The sequence below is a fragment of the Cetorhinus maximus genome, chromosome 22 (genome assembly GCF_964194155.1).
Source record: "Cetorhinus maximus chromosome 22, sCetMax3.hap1.1, whole genome shotgun sequence".
Classification (NCBI taxonomy): domain Eukaryota; kingdom Metazoa; phylum Chordata; class Chondrichthyes; order Lamniformes; family Cetorhinidae; genus Cetorhinus; species Cetorhinus maximus.
The window spans coordinates 58,331,551-58,346,997 of NC_135900.1; the positions used below are offsets into that span (position 1 = coordinate 58,331,551).

General features: G+C 42.7%; 1 protein-coding gene across 4 annotated transcripts in view; it reads left to right on the top strand.

Moving 5' to 3' along the window:
• LOC144696726 (ankyrin repeat and SOCS box protein 15-like) overlaps positions 1-15,235 on the top strand; it is a 34,371-nt gene extending 19,136 nt beyond the window's left edge. For all 4 annotated transcript variants that reach the window (XM_078568381.1, XM_078568380.1, XM_078568382.1 and 1 more), the window contains 3 exons: positions 288-831; positions 10,863-11,016; positions 13,242-15,235. In XM_078568381.1, coding sequence (XP_078424507.1) covers positions 288-831; positions 10,863-11,016; positions 13,242-13,417 — 874 coding nt within the window. In that variant the 3' untranslated portion in view covers positions 13,418-15,235. The remainder of the gene's footprint in view (positions 1-287; positions 832-10,862; positions 11,017-13,241) is intronic.
• Positions 15,236-15,447: the final 212 nt, after the last annotated feature.

A 15,447-nucleotide genomic window follows, 5' to 3' on the forward strand; every position in this document is an offset into this window, starting at 1 on the left:
TGTTGAGTAAATATATTAGACACTTTCACAGGGAAACTAGACTTATCTGAGAGAAAGGGGAACAGAAAGGCTGAAATGAGTTTGATGGAACAGGAGACACGTATGGAGTATAAACACCAGCACAGAGTCATTTCGGCTGTATATTCTATCCAATCTGTATATCACTGCAGTCAACTATCAGAGAACTCCATTGATATTGGAAAGGTTAATTCCTGAATTCTTTCTGCAAAGATCTAATGTTAGTTCATCTGTAAATTTGTGTTTGATGCTATATTTTTTATCTGCAGGGCCCTGAAATTTCTCATTCTAGTAACTCGGAAATCTGCAATAAAGAAAAGTGGGATAAATCCAATCCATTCAGCTGCTGAAGGTGGCAATGCCCAGTGCCTCGAATTACTGATTGAAAGTGGATTTGACGTTAACGCACTTTTAGATGAAGAAATATCTGAAAGCTATGATGACAAGCGGAGGACCGCTCTGTTTATTGCTGTGTCTAATAATGATGTCGCATGTACTGAACTCCTGCTGAAAGGGGGCGCATTGCCAAACAGAGATCCATTGTCCTGCCTCCTTGTGGCAGTAAGAGCAGGAAATCATGAACTAGTGCGTTTACTTCTACGCCATGGGGCCAATGTGAACAGCTACTTCTTGCTGATTAATGACACTCACTTTCCCACTGCTATCCAGTATGCGATAAATGATGAAATGATGCTGAGACTTTTGCTCAATAACGGATACAATGTGCAGATTTGTTTTGACTGTGTACACTCTGACAGCTTCGGAAGGCTTCTTCCCTGGCCTATGATTGAACCAACGTCCTATATCACCTCAGTAAGTGACCAACTCCTGGTTCGTAATGCATGAAGAAAGGAATTGTAGAAAATCCTTTTAGAATGAATTGGTTCTGCAATGCCTTTACATACAATGACACGATTCACTGGATTTCAATGTAATTTGGTGCACATGGAGTGTTTGAGAAGTTTCTAAGTGATATAAAGAAAGAAAAATTAACTTGCATCTATAACACACCTTTCATGACCTAGGATGTCCCAAAGTGCTATACAGCAAAGGAAGTGCTTTTGAAGCATAATCACTGTTGTTATATAGGAAAACACAGCAGTCTATTTGCACAACCTGCAATGAGATAAATATCAGTTAAATATTTTAGCTGTATTGGTTGAGGGTTAATACTTGGCCAAGTCACTGATAAAATTCCCCTGCTCATAGTGTTGTGGGCCCTTAACATCCACCTGAGAGGAAAGACAGGTATCTATTCTGAAAGACAACACCTCTGACAGTGCAGCACAGCTTCAACGCTGTTCTGGAGTGCCAGTCAGGGATATGCGCTGAAGTCCCTAGAGTTGGAGTTTAAACCACAACCTTCTGACTCAGGTGGCCGCTGAGCCAAAGCTGACAACTGATGAATTTGCTTGATTGGGCATAATGTACTGCAGATTAATTGATGTTGCTACTGTCCCCTAGATGGCTTGGAATAAGCCAGAAACAGAAAAGTTCTGGATTATGTCTACCTGGACTGCCACTGGCCTTGGGTGGCTGCAGGTTAGCCTCCCTGGTGAAGCAGTGCTGGTGAAGGCAGATTTTCTCAGACATTCTCAAGTAGATGTTACCACAGATTAGGTGAGGCTGGGTATTGTCAGTATGCATTGGTGTAATTAACTTCCCTCATTTCATCCATCATACTCATCTTCTTCTGTTGTGTAATGAGCCTGGGATAACTAATAATCTTAGAGTAAAGGATCCTCTTGGGAAGAGTGATCATAATGTAAGGGAATTTCATATTAAGTTTAAAAGTGATCTGGATAAGTTCGAAACTAGGGGCTTACATTTAAACTAAGCCAATTACAGAATGCAAGTTTGCTGAGGAAGATTGGGAAAGTAGATTAAAAGATATGACAAATTAGCAATGACCAAGATTTAAATAAATAATTCATCATTCTCAGTGAGTATCCATTCGCTTAAGGAATGGAAAAGTAGTAGAGCCATGTATAAGTGGAGAAGTTAAGGATAGTATTAAGTTGAAAGAAATTGTTTAGAATGTTGCCAGAAAAAGTAGTAAGCTTCTGGATTGGAGCAATCTTAAAAAGGATGACCAAGAAATTTATAGACAGAAAATAGAATACGAGAATAAACTAGCAAGAAATATAACAACAGATTGTAAGAGGTTTTACAAGCATGTAAAAGGGAAGAGATTAATGAAAGTAAATATGGGTTCCTCAGAGGCATGGATAGGAGAAACTATAATGGGTAATAATGAAAAGCCAGCAATGTTAAACAAATACCTTCTGTCTGTCTTCACAGTAGAAGGCACAAAGGCCACAAAGTTCAATAAGGCCTATAATCAGGTGCAAGGATCACGATTCACAACTAACCTGTGCCCTGTGCTTCTGATGCAGGCAGCACACAAACTTCTTGCTGTCTGCTCATTTACAAGTTTGCAATGTGCAGTTAGCACTAAAAGCACTGTCGACTGGCTGCACCCTTGAGTGAAGGAGCAAATTCGTGAGAGGCTAACACAAATTCAATCTAGCGTTCACTGCTTAAAGCTAGCCTCTTAAAGGGGAGGTACATTTTACCTGGAACAGGTGCTGGAAGTGACTGGAGAAGAATATCTGACCTGCAGGAAGAGTAACTAAGGTGCAACAGGGGAGAGAGCAGACTTCAAGGTTCTCTGATGCAGTAGTGAAGGCCTTGGTGTAGGAGGTGGACAGGTGGAGAGAGGTCCTCTATCCACAGTGGGACAGTAGGGTCTCCATACAGACACTACTAAGGCTTGGGATCAGATAGCTGTCACAATCAATGCCAGCAGTGTAGCCCCAAGGACCTGGATGCAGTGCTGCAAGAAGTTCAACAAGTTCATCCAAGTGGTCTAGGTCAGCGAATTCATCAACTGGGCCACTAACCTCACACTCCACTCATGCACACTCCCTTCACTCACCTACCAACAATCTCCATCAATCAGGATTCAGACCTTACATCCATACTTCACCTCACCCTCACACACTTAGCATTGCTGCAAGCCTCACACCCACATCTCACAGCTTGCACACTCTGCCACCTATTCAACCATGACAGCCACATCACCCAAACACATTGCACCACACTCACTGACACACTTCTTTACCTCTTGCAGGACAAAGTGTCACATAACCAGAGGAGCAGGAGCTAAGCAGCAGGTAACAGACATGCCTGCATTTCTTCACCCCAATGGAGGATATGGTGCTGGCCATCATTCGAGCAGCCATGCCTGAGGCTGTGACCAGTAGCAGGGCTGAAAGCATGGGAAATAATAATCTGTTCAGACCTAATCCTCCTCCTCACATCCCATTTCCCCTCATCCAACAATCTCTTCTGATTTACAAGTTGCAAATACTGTAAGTTCACCCCCTCGCCACCCACCCCAAACGCACCCCCAACCCCACCCCACTCATCACAACCTTACCTGTGTGCCTTTTTCCTTTCAGATCCCCAAGAACTGCAACCTGGCCAGGCAGTGCGGGGAAGCTCAGACTGTTGTTTTGCAAGGTCACCCTCCTGTCACAGATGCCCTCATGGTTGCAGATACCAATCTTCAAAGGGGCTTGCCGTGTCTCACAGTAATCCAACAATCTGTCCCCCAGCACGTTGCTAGGATTGTTAAAGTGTGAGGGACTGGCACTGCTTCTGTGCAGCCTGACTCTGCTGTCCTGTCTCAGGAAGACTATTCGTCCTCTCACCACTACCACTTTGCAATTGCCCTACTGTTGCCTGTGTGCCAGCCCAGAATGCTGCCACACTTGGCAAGGTAGCGCAGTCTGAAGCCAAGCCTTCTAATGCTGAGCTGCGTGAGGTTGACCTGGAAGACCACCTGCAGTCTCCCCAGCTGAATGTCAGCAGCCTTCCACCAGCCATGCTGCATCCACTGGGGTAGCACCATGTAGGAACACTGGGCAAAGGCACCTAAAGGACAGGCAGCAAGGGATTGAACAGGAATAATTAGTTTACTTTTGTACTGCATATTGGATGGTTTGTTTGATAAAGTTGGTGGAGTGTTTGTTTTGTGGTGACTTTTATTTCAGCATTGCGTCCAAGTGGACACTGTGATGGCGAGTAACAGAGGGAAAATAAGGTGTGGCACTGTTAGTGAGTGGGGAATTGGGTTGTGTTCACTGATATCACAAATGGATGAGCAGATCATAGACTGCCCAACCAGAAAAGGTAGTAAAGTGATGGCCTCCTCCATTCCTCCAACTTCTCGTCTTCCTCCTCCTCCTCCTTAACTGTTTGCCATATAGCTGTTGGCAGCTCTGTTACCCTCATGATGGCAAGGTTACACAGGTTACAGCAGCCAACAATGAATCATGACATAAGTGCTGTTGGATGCCTCCTGAGAGGGCCAGGCAGTGGAAGCATTTGTTAAGCACTCTAATAGTCCACTAAATGGTATTGTGTGTGGCAGCATGGCTGTCGTTTTGTGGCTGCTCTCCATGTACGGGTGAATTGAGCACCAGAGTCATGAGCCAGGTGGTCAGTGGATAGCCTTTGTCACTAAAGAGCCACCCTCTAATTTCTCATAGTGGCTAAAATGCTGATGGCACAGGAGACTGGTGCAGAATAAAAGCATCATGACTGCTGCCAGATTAGCAGGGCATTGACCTGCACAGTGTTCACATCAGCTGGACACTGAGGATGCAAAGTTGCATGTTTGCTCCATTTCTTCTCTGTGGACAGAGTGAATGTAATGCATCCCCCTCTCTGTGCATTTAGAGCATCAGTAACCTCCCTAATACAACAGTGGACAATGAACTTTGAGCTGTTGTAGATAATACCTGCTACAACCTGGAAAGCTGCCAGCGCTAAAAAGCTCAAGACCATTGTCACCTTTACAGCTCCTGACAGCGCCACTCTGCCTCCAACAGGTGGCTAAATGAAATGGGGATGGTGCTCATGCAGGTCCACACTGAAATTGCGATAGAATAATTTCTCCCTGAAGACCCTGGATTGTTATGGCCTCCTGCTGAGAGTCCTTCTCCCCCTCCTTGTCTCTCCTCTTCTAGGATCTTATCCTGCTCTGTGTCGCCTTGCTCGTTCTCCCAGTCATACAAATCTTCAAATACTTCTACTAACTAAGCAACAGCCAGTAGAAATTAATAAACAAGTAACCTAAAAGTAGTTGATGGTGCCTTTTAATAGCAATTTTCAGAATCCTTCCTCCTGCAGAACAGATGTTCAGCTGTACGAGACTGAGACAGGGCATGAGCTTGAACGTTCAGGTCAAAAATGACACTATCAGCGTCAATTCAGCATTACACACTGACTGACATCTCAATCTTCCTACTCTAGATATTTCTGGCACTCGCTCCCAGCACCTGCACTAATGCCCTCACCAAAATGATGTCTGGCACAGTTAGCACCAGAAATTTGCATGTGAAGCACAGAGACCTTTTGGACCCAAAATGACACCTGCAATGCTGACAATATGGGTCCTATGCAATTGAATCTTGCAGCAAAAGAACATAACAGAAATTGTGGGGAAGGGTCTAATGAGAGTGAAGAACTTTAAGTAATACTTGTTAAAAAAAGGTACTGGAGAACTTAATGGGGCTATAAGCCAACAAGTCCCTGGACCTTATGGTCTTCACTCTAGGGTTTTAAAAGAGATGGCTGCAGAGATAATGGTTGCATTGATTTTGATCTCCCAGAATTGCCTGTGGATTGGAAGGTAGCAAATATAAGCCTGCTATTTAAGAAAGGAGGGAGAGAGGAAACGGAACTATAGGCCAGTTAGCCTGGCATCAGTAGTAGGAAAATGTGAAAATTTATTATCTGTTAAGGGCACAATAACAGGGCACTAGGAAAATCATAATATAATTAGGCAGAGTCAACAGGTTTGATGAAAGAGAAATGGTGTTTGATAAGTTTATTAGAGTTCTTTGAGAATGCATCTAGGAGGATAGATAAAGGGAAACCAGTGGATGCAGTATTTTTAAATTTTCAGAAGGCATTTGATAATGTTCCATAGAAAAGGTTGTTACATAGATTAAGGATTGTCGGTAATGTATTAGCATGGGCTGAGGATTGGTTACCGGATAGAAAATAGTAAATAGGAATAAACGGATCATTTTCAGGATGGCGAGGCATAACTTGTAGTGCCACAAGGATCAGTGCTTGGGCCACAACTGTTTACAATGTATATTAATTACTTAGGTGAGGGGACAGGACGTTGTATATCTAAGTTCAGTGGTGTAGTGCTGCCCGAGCACGCTGGAGCGCCACTCCGGCACCTCCTCTAACCAGCAGAAGTCCCGGCTGTGACTTCTCCCGAAAAGCCCCACGAGCCGCAACTCCTGTGGAACAGCCCCGCAACTCTTCCCGATACCCCAGCTCCCCCCCAAACAGCCCAGACTCCCCCCAAACAGCCCTGACTCCCGCTGAGCCCGTGGAACTTGCCACCGCTGCTGCTGCCATGGAATTACAGTTCCCAACAGGCTGCAGCCTCTCTGAGGTCATTTGTGAAGTGCGCAGTTTGTCTTCTATCTTTTCCTGTGTGCATGCGCAGAAGAAAATGCCATAAAGGGACAAACCCCCAACAAATGATGTGAAACTACAGGTCAGGTGACCTGAGCAGGAGCGTCATTACGGAGGATATGGCCCACACAGCAAAGGGGATAGGAGAAAGGTCCCAGAACTTCCAGGAGTAAGGTTAAAGAAAGCTCCAAGTTAAAGAAAGAACAGCAAAAGGAGGAGACTTGAAGCAAAGTGGGCTTGAAGGAAACCATGAAGATCTGAGGAGGCAGCCTAATGTTGGTGACTCCTTACTGTGGGCTTTTGGAGCAGTAGTGTTTGCTTGACACAGTCGAAGATCTGGAAGTGTGCTTGGAAGGTGAAACTTGAGTGTGTGTGCAGATGCAGAGTAATTGCAGAAGGTGAGACTGAACAAAGTGTCAAAACTACTTTCTGTTTCTGGCACTGCTGCATTGTGTGCCATTCGTCGCCTGTTTAGTGTCTACATATTCTTTTTTTCCCCAACATCTGGCTCTCGAAAAAGCTAGCAACAGCTGAGGAGAGTGCACCAACAGGTGTTAAGGATGCCAAGCTTAGGTTTACGAGTCCTTGGTTGTGCCAGTGCGACTGGTATACACAAATGTAAATTGGCTGTAATTGGGAAGAGCAATGCCCCAAGAGCTTCAAGGGTATTCAAACATTATCTGTTCACTATTATGCCAATAAGAGAGCATGGGTAACCAAGGACACATTGTCTGATTGGTTTCACAACCACTTTGTACCAGAGGCACGTGCACATTGTCGGGTAGCTGGACTTGAAGAAAACTGTAAAATCATGTTGCTCCTGGACAATTGTTAAGCACATCCCCCTGCCAAGCTCTTGGTGAAGAACAATGTTTTCACAGTTTACTTCCCAACTTCCCCCCCACCCCTCCTCCTCCCCGATGTAACGTCATTAATTCAGCCGATGGACCAAGGCAATTTTCAGGTCATGAAATCTAAATGATAAAAACAGTGATGACAAGGATGAAACAGTGAATCCGACAGAGAAAGTGCCCATAGACGATATTATTAAGATGTGTGATGGGTTAATAGATGCACTCTAGCAACGTGCATTTATAACTGAGCAAGCAATAATGTCAGTCTATAAAATAAAAAACAAACTTATGAAACAAAAACCAATGTTGTTGAGGCAGATGAAACTGGAAGTGCTATTCAAGAATGCCTCTCAGCAAAATACATTAATAGTCTGAACCCTCTCCTACAAGCAGAGTCAAAGATGGTACCATAGTTGGGAACTTTTTACAGGTACCATTTTATTGACTTTAGACTATAGCTAGCCTAGGCTTAGGCTATTGTAATGTAAGTAGGCCTAGTCCTATATGCTGTATCCGAAAACCGAAATTGTCTGAAATCCAAACTGCGATCGGCCCTGAGGATTTTGGATAGTGAATACTTGACTTACACTAAACACTACTGATTCAAAATACCACACAGTTCAAAATAAAATGTCTACCACTTACTGGCATTAATGTTTTTCACTTGAAAAGCATAGATTACTTATTTTTGGAGACTCAAATGGTTAATACATAGGAAAACAACGCAATAATAGATTTAGAAATGATATGGCCAATACATTTTCTTAGCGCTCCAGCACGTCAAAATTTCCCACTACGCCACTTTCTAAGTTTGCTACCATACAAAACTAGGTGGGAAAGTAAGCTTGTGAGGAGGAGTTAAAAAGGCTACAGAGGGATATAGACAGTTAAGTGATTGGGCAAGAAGGTGGCAGATGAAATGTAATGTGGAAGAGTGCAAAATTATCCACTTTTAAGGAAGAACTTTAAGGAAGGACTACCAAGAAGGAATCTTTTAAAAGGTAGACTAGTAAATGTTGAGATTCAGAGGGATTTGAGGGTTCTCATACACGAATCACAGAAAGTTAACATGCAGGTGTGGCAAATGATATGCTAGCTTTTATTGGCAATAAGTTTTCAATCTAAAAGTGAGGAAATTTTGCTACAATTATATAGAGTTTTGATGAGAACACACCTGGAGTACTGAGTACAGATTTGGTCTGCTTACCTAAGGAAGGATATACTGGCCTTAGAAGGTGCAATGGAAGAGAGATTGAGTAGAATGAGCATATTTTCTCTCGAGTTTAGAAGAATGAGAGGTTATTTCGTTGAAACATCTCAAATTCTTTGCGGGCTTGGCAAGGAGACTCTATAACAAGGGGTCATAACTCAGGATGAGGCATCAGCCATTTAGAACTGAGATGAAGAATTTCTTCACTCAGAGGGTTGTAAATCCTTGAAGCTCTCTACCCCTGAGGGCTATGGATGCTCATCCAATGAGTATGTTCAAGACTGTGACCACTAGGATTTTAGGCACTAGGAAATCAAGGGATATGGTGATAAGGTAGGAAAGTGAAATTGATGTAAAAATTCAGCCATGATCTTACTGAAAGAGGCATTCTGGCCTATTCATGCTTCTTATATTCTTCTTTCTCCTCTAAGTAATAGAGTGGAATTCCAACTGGAATTCAGATGTCCAAAATTTAGATTGTAGCAATGATAAACCTCACTGGCAAAACTCTGAGTTAGAACACCCCAAAAACAACCAAACTGTTAAAAACAAACATTGAAAATTCAGTTGTCACAAACTATTTTAATAAATGATCCAAGTATGCTCCTTTAAATGAAAGCTTTCTCTGTTCAGGACATGCCTGATTTTGTGTGCTAATTTCCATATGACTTGTGTTATTTTTTCATATCGATGTTATGTTGTCGCTTGTTTTTGAAGAGAATACCATAACCTGGACTGAGGCCACTGGGCAGAATTTAATGCCCCCTCCTAGAGGCAAGTTTGGAGATGGGAGGGAGGGGTGCAATGTAATCAGGTGGGAAGGTACAGGGTGGAGATCCCACTGCCTCTCTCTGATTCAGTCCGGGCTGTCAAGGCTTGTGGGCAGTCTTCCCACCCAGAGGCGAATTGAGGCCCTTAAGTGGACACTAAAGTGTCTCTTAAGGGCCTTATGCACCCGTGACTGTTATTTAACAAGTGGCGAGTGGGGCACTTGCCATCTGGGAGGCTGCTCAGCAAACCCTTTTGGGTTTGCCTGTGGCATTCCGGGGAGGTGGGGGGGGGCGGTGGGGGGCCCATTGTTAGGCGTTCTGTGCCCAATTTAGGGACCTGGCATTGGGAAGTCAGGCATCCGCAGGAAGCCAACCCTGCCTTTGCTGTCAACCTCCTCTCCCTACCTGGCCAGTGCCCCCCTCCATAGGCATTACATGCCACTCCACTTCCCTGACTCCGGAGGATCCATCGCTGATCCTCTGCTTAGGCCTCAGTGCAATAATGGCACTGGCCATCGTTTCTGGTGACGCAGCCAGTACTGCAGGGTTGCTTGGCCTTTGGTTAGCCAGCAGCTCTCAGGGATGAGATTTCCACCCTAATGGGGCCTTAATTCAGTGGGACGCCTGACACTCTGCAGGTAAGTGCCTGAATGCACTGAAATAGCACCGGGTTTCCTGTGGAAAAATGACACCCAACTCCCATTGGTTCTCCAAACAGTGGGCAGGACCCCCATCATACAACTAAATTCCACCCATTGTCTTAATCCCTGCCACAAACTTTGTTCCCTGACCACTGATTCAATCTCCTCTCCACTCTCTCAGGCTGAACCAAACTGTTTGCAACCTCCGTTTTGTGAGATGAGCTTTCTACCCCATATCCCCGCCATCACAAGACTGCCTACTTCCACTTCCATAACATCACCTGCCTCCACCTCTCCCTCGGCTTATCTGATGCTGAAACCCTCATCTATGTTTTTTTTTGCCTCAAGATTTGACTATTCCAGTGCTCTCTTGACTGCCTTTCATAAACTTGAGCTCATCAACAACTCTGCCCATACCCTAATTTGCCCCAAGTTCCATTCACTGAACTACATTTGCACCCAGTCTACCAATGCCTCAATTTTAAGATCATCATCCTTGTGTTCAAATCCCTCCATGGCTTTGCTCCCTCCCTATCTCTGTAATTTCTTCCAGACCCATAACCCCTGAGAACTGAGCATTCCTCCAATTCTAGCCTCTTATGCATATTCCATTCCCTTTGCCCAACCCATTGCTAGCTGTGTCTTCAGCAGTTCTGGGCCCTAAACTCTAGAATTCCCTCCCTAAACACCTCTGCCTCTTCACTTCTCTCTTCTCCTTTAAGACCCTCCTGAAAACTTTCCTCCTTGACCGAGCTTTTAGTTTCCTGCCCTAATATCTCCATCCTTAGCTTGATGCTAATTTTATCTGATTAATGTGCTAACATGCTCTCGACGTTCTCCTGTTCTTTAAATTTGTTTGTAGTTCTGCGAGTTCATCACCGTTTCCTGGTTAAGTCATTTGGTCGGCAGGGTGGTGCGTGTGCTGATAGATTACGTGGATTACGTTTCCTTCTGCGTGAAATTAAAACCTGTTCTTGAGAAGCAAAAGGAGTGGCCTGAGATCCGTGACATCATGGGTAAATCTGCCTTCATTCCCTTTCCTTGCTAGAAAACAGAAAATGGTAGAGAAACACAACATGCAAAAGAACACAAAACAAGCTATTCTTCTGAGTTAAACATTCTTCAAAACTGATTTTTACTGAAAGGTCCCTACCTGAAACAATAACTTACCATATCTCTTTCAGATGCTGACTGAGCTACTGTGCTTTCCTGCATTTCCTGTTTTTAGTTCATGCTTTAAGTATTTATATTTCCTTTTCATTTAAGAATGTATTGCTCAGGCTGGTATATTGCAGTACGATTAAACCTTTGATAACTTTGGATTTTTTTTAACTGTGAAAACAAAGAGTAGAACAAGGCAACAGGCTTTTATCTGAGTTTATCAAGAGAAAATAAACCCTGTTCTTATGGATCTGTACAGTTCCTTGATTCTGCTTTATACTACATAAGCATTATGTTGGGCCACACCTAGAGCATTGTAAGCAGTTCTGAGCACCACACCTTAGAAAGGATATATTGGCTTTGGAGGAAATGCAGTGTATATTTATGATACCTGCACTAATTTATTAGAATAGATTACAGAAACTAGTGTTGTATTCCCTGGAATTTAGAAGATTATGGGATGATTTAATCAAAATTTCAAGATATTAAGGGGAACAGAGAGAGTAAATAGAGAGGAAGTTTTTCCTTTGGTTGAGAAGTCTAGGACTGGGGATATAGTCTAAAAAAAAGAGTCAGACTTTTCCGGAGTAAAATGAGGAAACAATTCTACACATGGGCTTGGATTTTTCCTATGGTTGGTGGGCTGGGCGGGAGTGGGTGGGGGTGAGCGCGGAGCTGATCACCGCCTGCGATCAGCTGCACGCTGCCATTCTATGCAGGCGGGCCAATTAAGGCCCGCCCAGCGTGATGCGCAGCCGATAGCGCTCAGCGCTACCTGTGCGGGCAGGGACAGGAGGGAGAGTCAGGGCCTGCGCTCTTTCGCGAAAGAGCGCAGCAATCTCCCTGAGGCACAGAGTTGCCTCAGGGAGATTGAATAGACAATAAAAAACTTTAATAAATGATGTTAAAATTTATTTAAACATGTCCCAACTCATGTGACAGTGTCACATGAATTGGGACGTGTTTGTAAAGGCGGGGAAATTATTTTATTGATTTTATAAAAACTTCAGGGAACCTCAACCCGCTGTGGAAGAGTTTTCCTGAAAAACGCAAAGGCTGCTTGGGCTTTTCGGCTGCCCGCCAACCTTAAGGTTGGACAGGCAGCGTTCTTAACTAGTTTAATTACATTCTTAATAGGCTGCTGGCGTTTTGGCGGGCGCGCAGCCAACTCCATGCGCCTGCCGAATGAAATATCGCGATGGCGTGCGATGATGTTGGGATGCATGCCCAGTGTCACCACGCGTCATTTTACACGTCAGTGTGTCGGGCCCTGCACGCCAACCGGAAGATTCAGCCCATGAAGTTTGAAACCCTCTTCCGCAAACAACAATCCATGCTAGACCAATTGTTAACTTTAAAACTGAGATTGATGGATTTTTGGTAACCAAAAGTATTAAGGGATCTTGAGAAAAATTGGGTATATGGAGTTAGAACGCAGATCAGCCATGATCTCTAGCAGAACAGACTTGTTTCTGTATAATTCTATGTCATTTCTGTTGGTACCAGCAGTCAATGGCTAAACAAAACTGTTTAAAAAAGGTTCAAATTAATCACCCTTTGCACCGAGGCACTGATGGCCAGAATCATTTCTACCTACCACCTTCCCTGGAAGCACAGGATATGATTCAGTGGGTGATGGCAGCTCTCTCTAATATTTTGTCCAGCTTGCTTATTTTAGCAGCCCTAGTGATGATATTGCTAAGACCAACTAAAGCAAAACACAAAAGGAATTAAATATAAGGGTAGTGTTACACAGGAGATATCTTTACCACTTAAGACCATCAAAAGAACTTCAGCTCTCTTTAAGATAATTTTAAAATATATTTTTAACTTGTAATGCCATTATGGTCTGCTTTAACAAGTCAAAGAATTCAATAGTTGCTCCTGAATTTGCTTTCAAAGCTATGCAAAGATATTTTGCTATTTCACAATGCAATGCTGACTACAAAACTGCTAGCTCAGATTTTGGTCTGTGTTTTTAGACCCTCAATGGCACTTTTACTCCATTATGTATTCAAGCTAATGGAGGTTTGGTTAAAATTCACTGACTGGAAAAATAAAATTGGTGCTTTTCTTGCAGAAAACCCTCGTTATTTGAAGCACCTGTGTCGACTGAAAATACGTAAACACGTGGGGCAAAAACGACTGCAAGATCTTACATGTTTAGCATTGCTTCCCCTGCCTCCAGTACTGGTGAACTACATCTTGTACAAGGAATATGACCTATATGGAAGAGGTCTTGACTTAAAGTATTAGTAATGTGAACACTAATCATTTGTGTGTTGGTGTCATTTCAGTACAGTGCTGAGGTTCATATTCATTGTTAAATTTAGGAGAGCATTTGTCATAAAATGAATGGTTTGCCAACAGCTGTAACGGATGAATGTTCATCTTGCTGAATAAGCTAGCACAGTACAACAAATAACATCCCCACAGCTTTAAGTGTTGGAGGAATTCTGGTTGAACTGCTTTGCAATTAAAATATTTGCAAGTCTTGCACAAGATTAAAAATACAGGGCTTTCCAAATGCAAAACTGACCACACCAAAAGCTTTTTTTAAACGTTGTTATGCATGTCCAGCAGAGAAAAACCTCCACCAGTATTTTTGCAGTATTAAATGTTGATAAGATATCATAGCTTAAATTTGAAGCTTCATTATAAACATTATTCTGTCATACACAATCCCTTTCATTTGGTGAAAGGTGTTGGTGCATGCTTTTTGTTGATATAATTTTCAAAGTTAGCTTTGTATGTGACAGCTCAAGTACAGAAATTGTTTCTTCTGGAGTAATTGGCCCCTCCATTTCTACTCTGCTTCTGGTTTTCTCCCTTTTTTTGTCGAAAGCAATACTGCTAGTGCTGTAATGTGGTTCTATAGGTTGCCATTGCCCTCAGATCCTTGTCTCTATGGGTGAGGTCTGATAGTGATTATTGGCAGACGATTTAACGGGAATGTAGAGGACATCTTTACCAGATGTCCACACACAAGCACTGTGTTTTTGGACCCTCAGTGGCACTTTTACTCCATTATATATTCAAACTAATGGAGGTTTGGTTAAAATTCATTTTAGGATAATGATCAAAAATAAAAGTGATGAGGGTTGGTTTGCATTCATATGGAACTGGCTAGAGTGATGTGGAGCGTGAAATAGAGCTTGGGTCTGCATGGCCCCCATGTCAATCTATACTGGTGTTGGTGTGATAGTGGTAACAATAGTGGTGACTGCATTTAAGGAATACTTAATTGTTGTACAGTGCTTTGGCATGCCCTGAGGTCATGAAAAGCAATATAAAAGACTATATAAATGCACTGTACAACAACACCAGTATAGATTGACATGGGGGCCTTGTAGACCCAAGTTATATTTCACTCTCCACATCACTCTAGCCAGTTCCATATGAATGCAAACTAACCCTCATCACTTTTATTTTTATGTATTTAGAAGTGTATATATAAATAACAAAGCCCTAATGATATTCAGTTACTGATATTGGCGATTCAGTTGTCAATAAATTCAAATGCTTGAATGCTATTTCCTATTGGTTAATGTAGAAAAACAAGATTGCACCTTTCCATGCTGGTAGAGGGCTGGCATTTGACTGACTTGCCCCCCTAGCCAAGAATAGCCAAAATTCACCCATGGACGGATAAAAATTCAAGCTGGTAGAGAAGCCAAGTGCTCAACCAGTGCAGTCACTGTGATGCCATGCTGAAACTATATCTTGTGGTTCATTTAGTTCCTTCATTCAACAGGTCCCCTAATAGCAATATAGTCCCAACAAATCACTCCTCACTTTGCCATTTGCGTCATGTTGAGATGCCAGTAGTCTACAGGAACTATTAGTCATCCACAATCTTTGATGAAATGTTTAGAAAGACAAGACTTGTCCTTTTAAGCGCTGTTTCTGAATTAGTGTTTTTTTTCTTAAAAGTTGTTCTGATTTATTCAGAGGAGTGTAACAGTCTTGCTTCATAGTTTTGTGTAATTATCTCTTATACTATTTTTGTTTGTAGTCAAGAAATATGTGTAGAAAACCTCTTAAAAATAAATTATTTATTTTGTGCTAAAAGACCTTTATTTTCTTATTTCTGATTTTTTGCAAGTCACCGATTGTTTTACTGGATTGTTAGTTCCAGCAATCAATAAGCTGATGTGTTGATTTGTCTTTGTTGTTCTGCCCAGTTCCCTATGAAAACAGGACATTTAATTCAATAACTAACTTGCCTTTATGCCTGGATCAGGACTTCTACAGATTGTAATCAAAAACAAATTGCAAACAAGCCC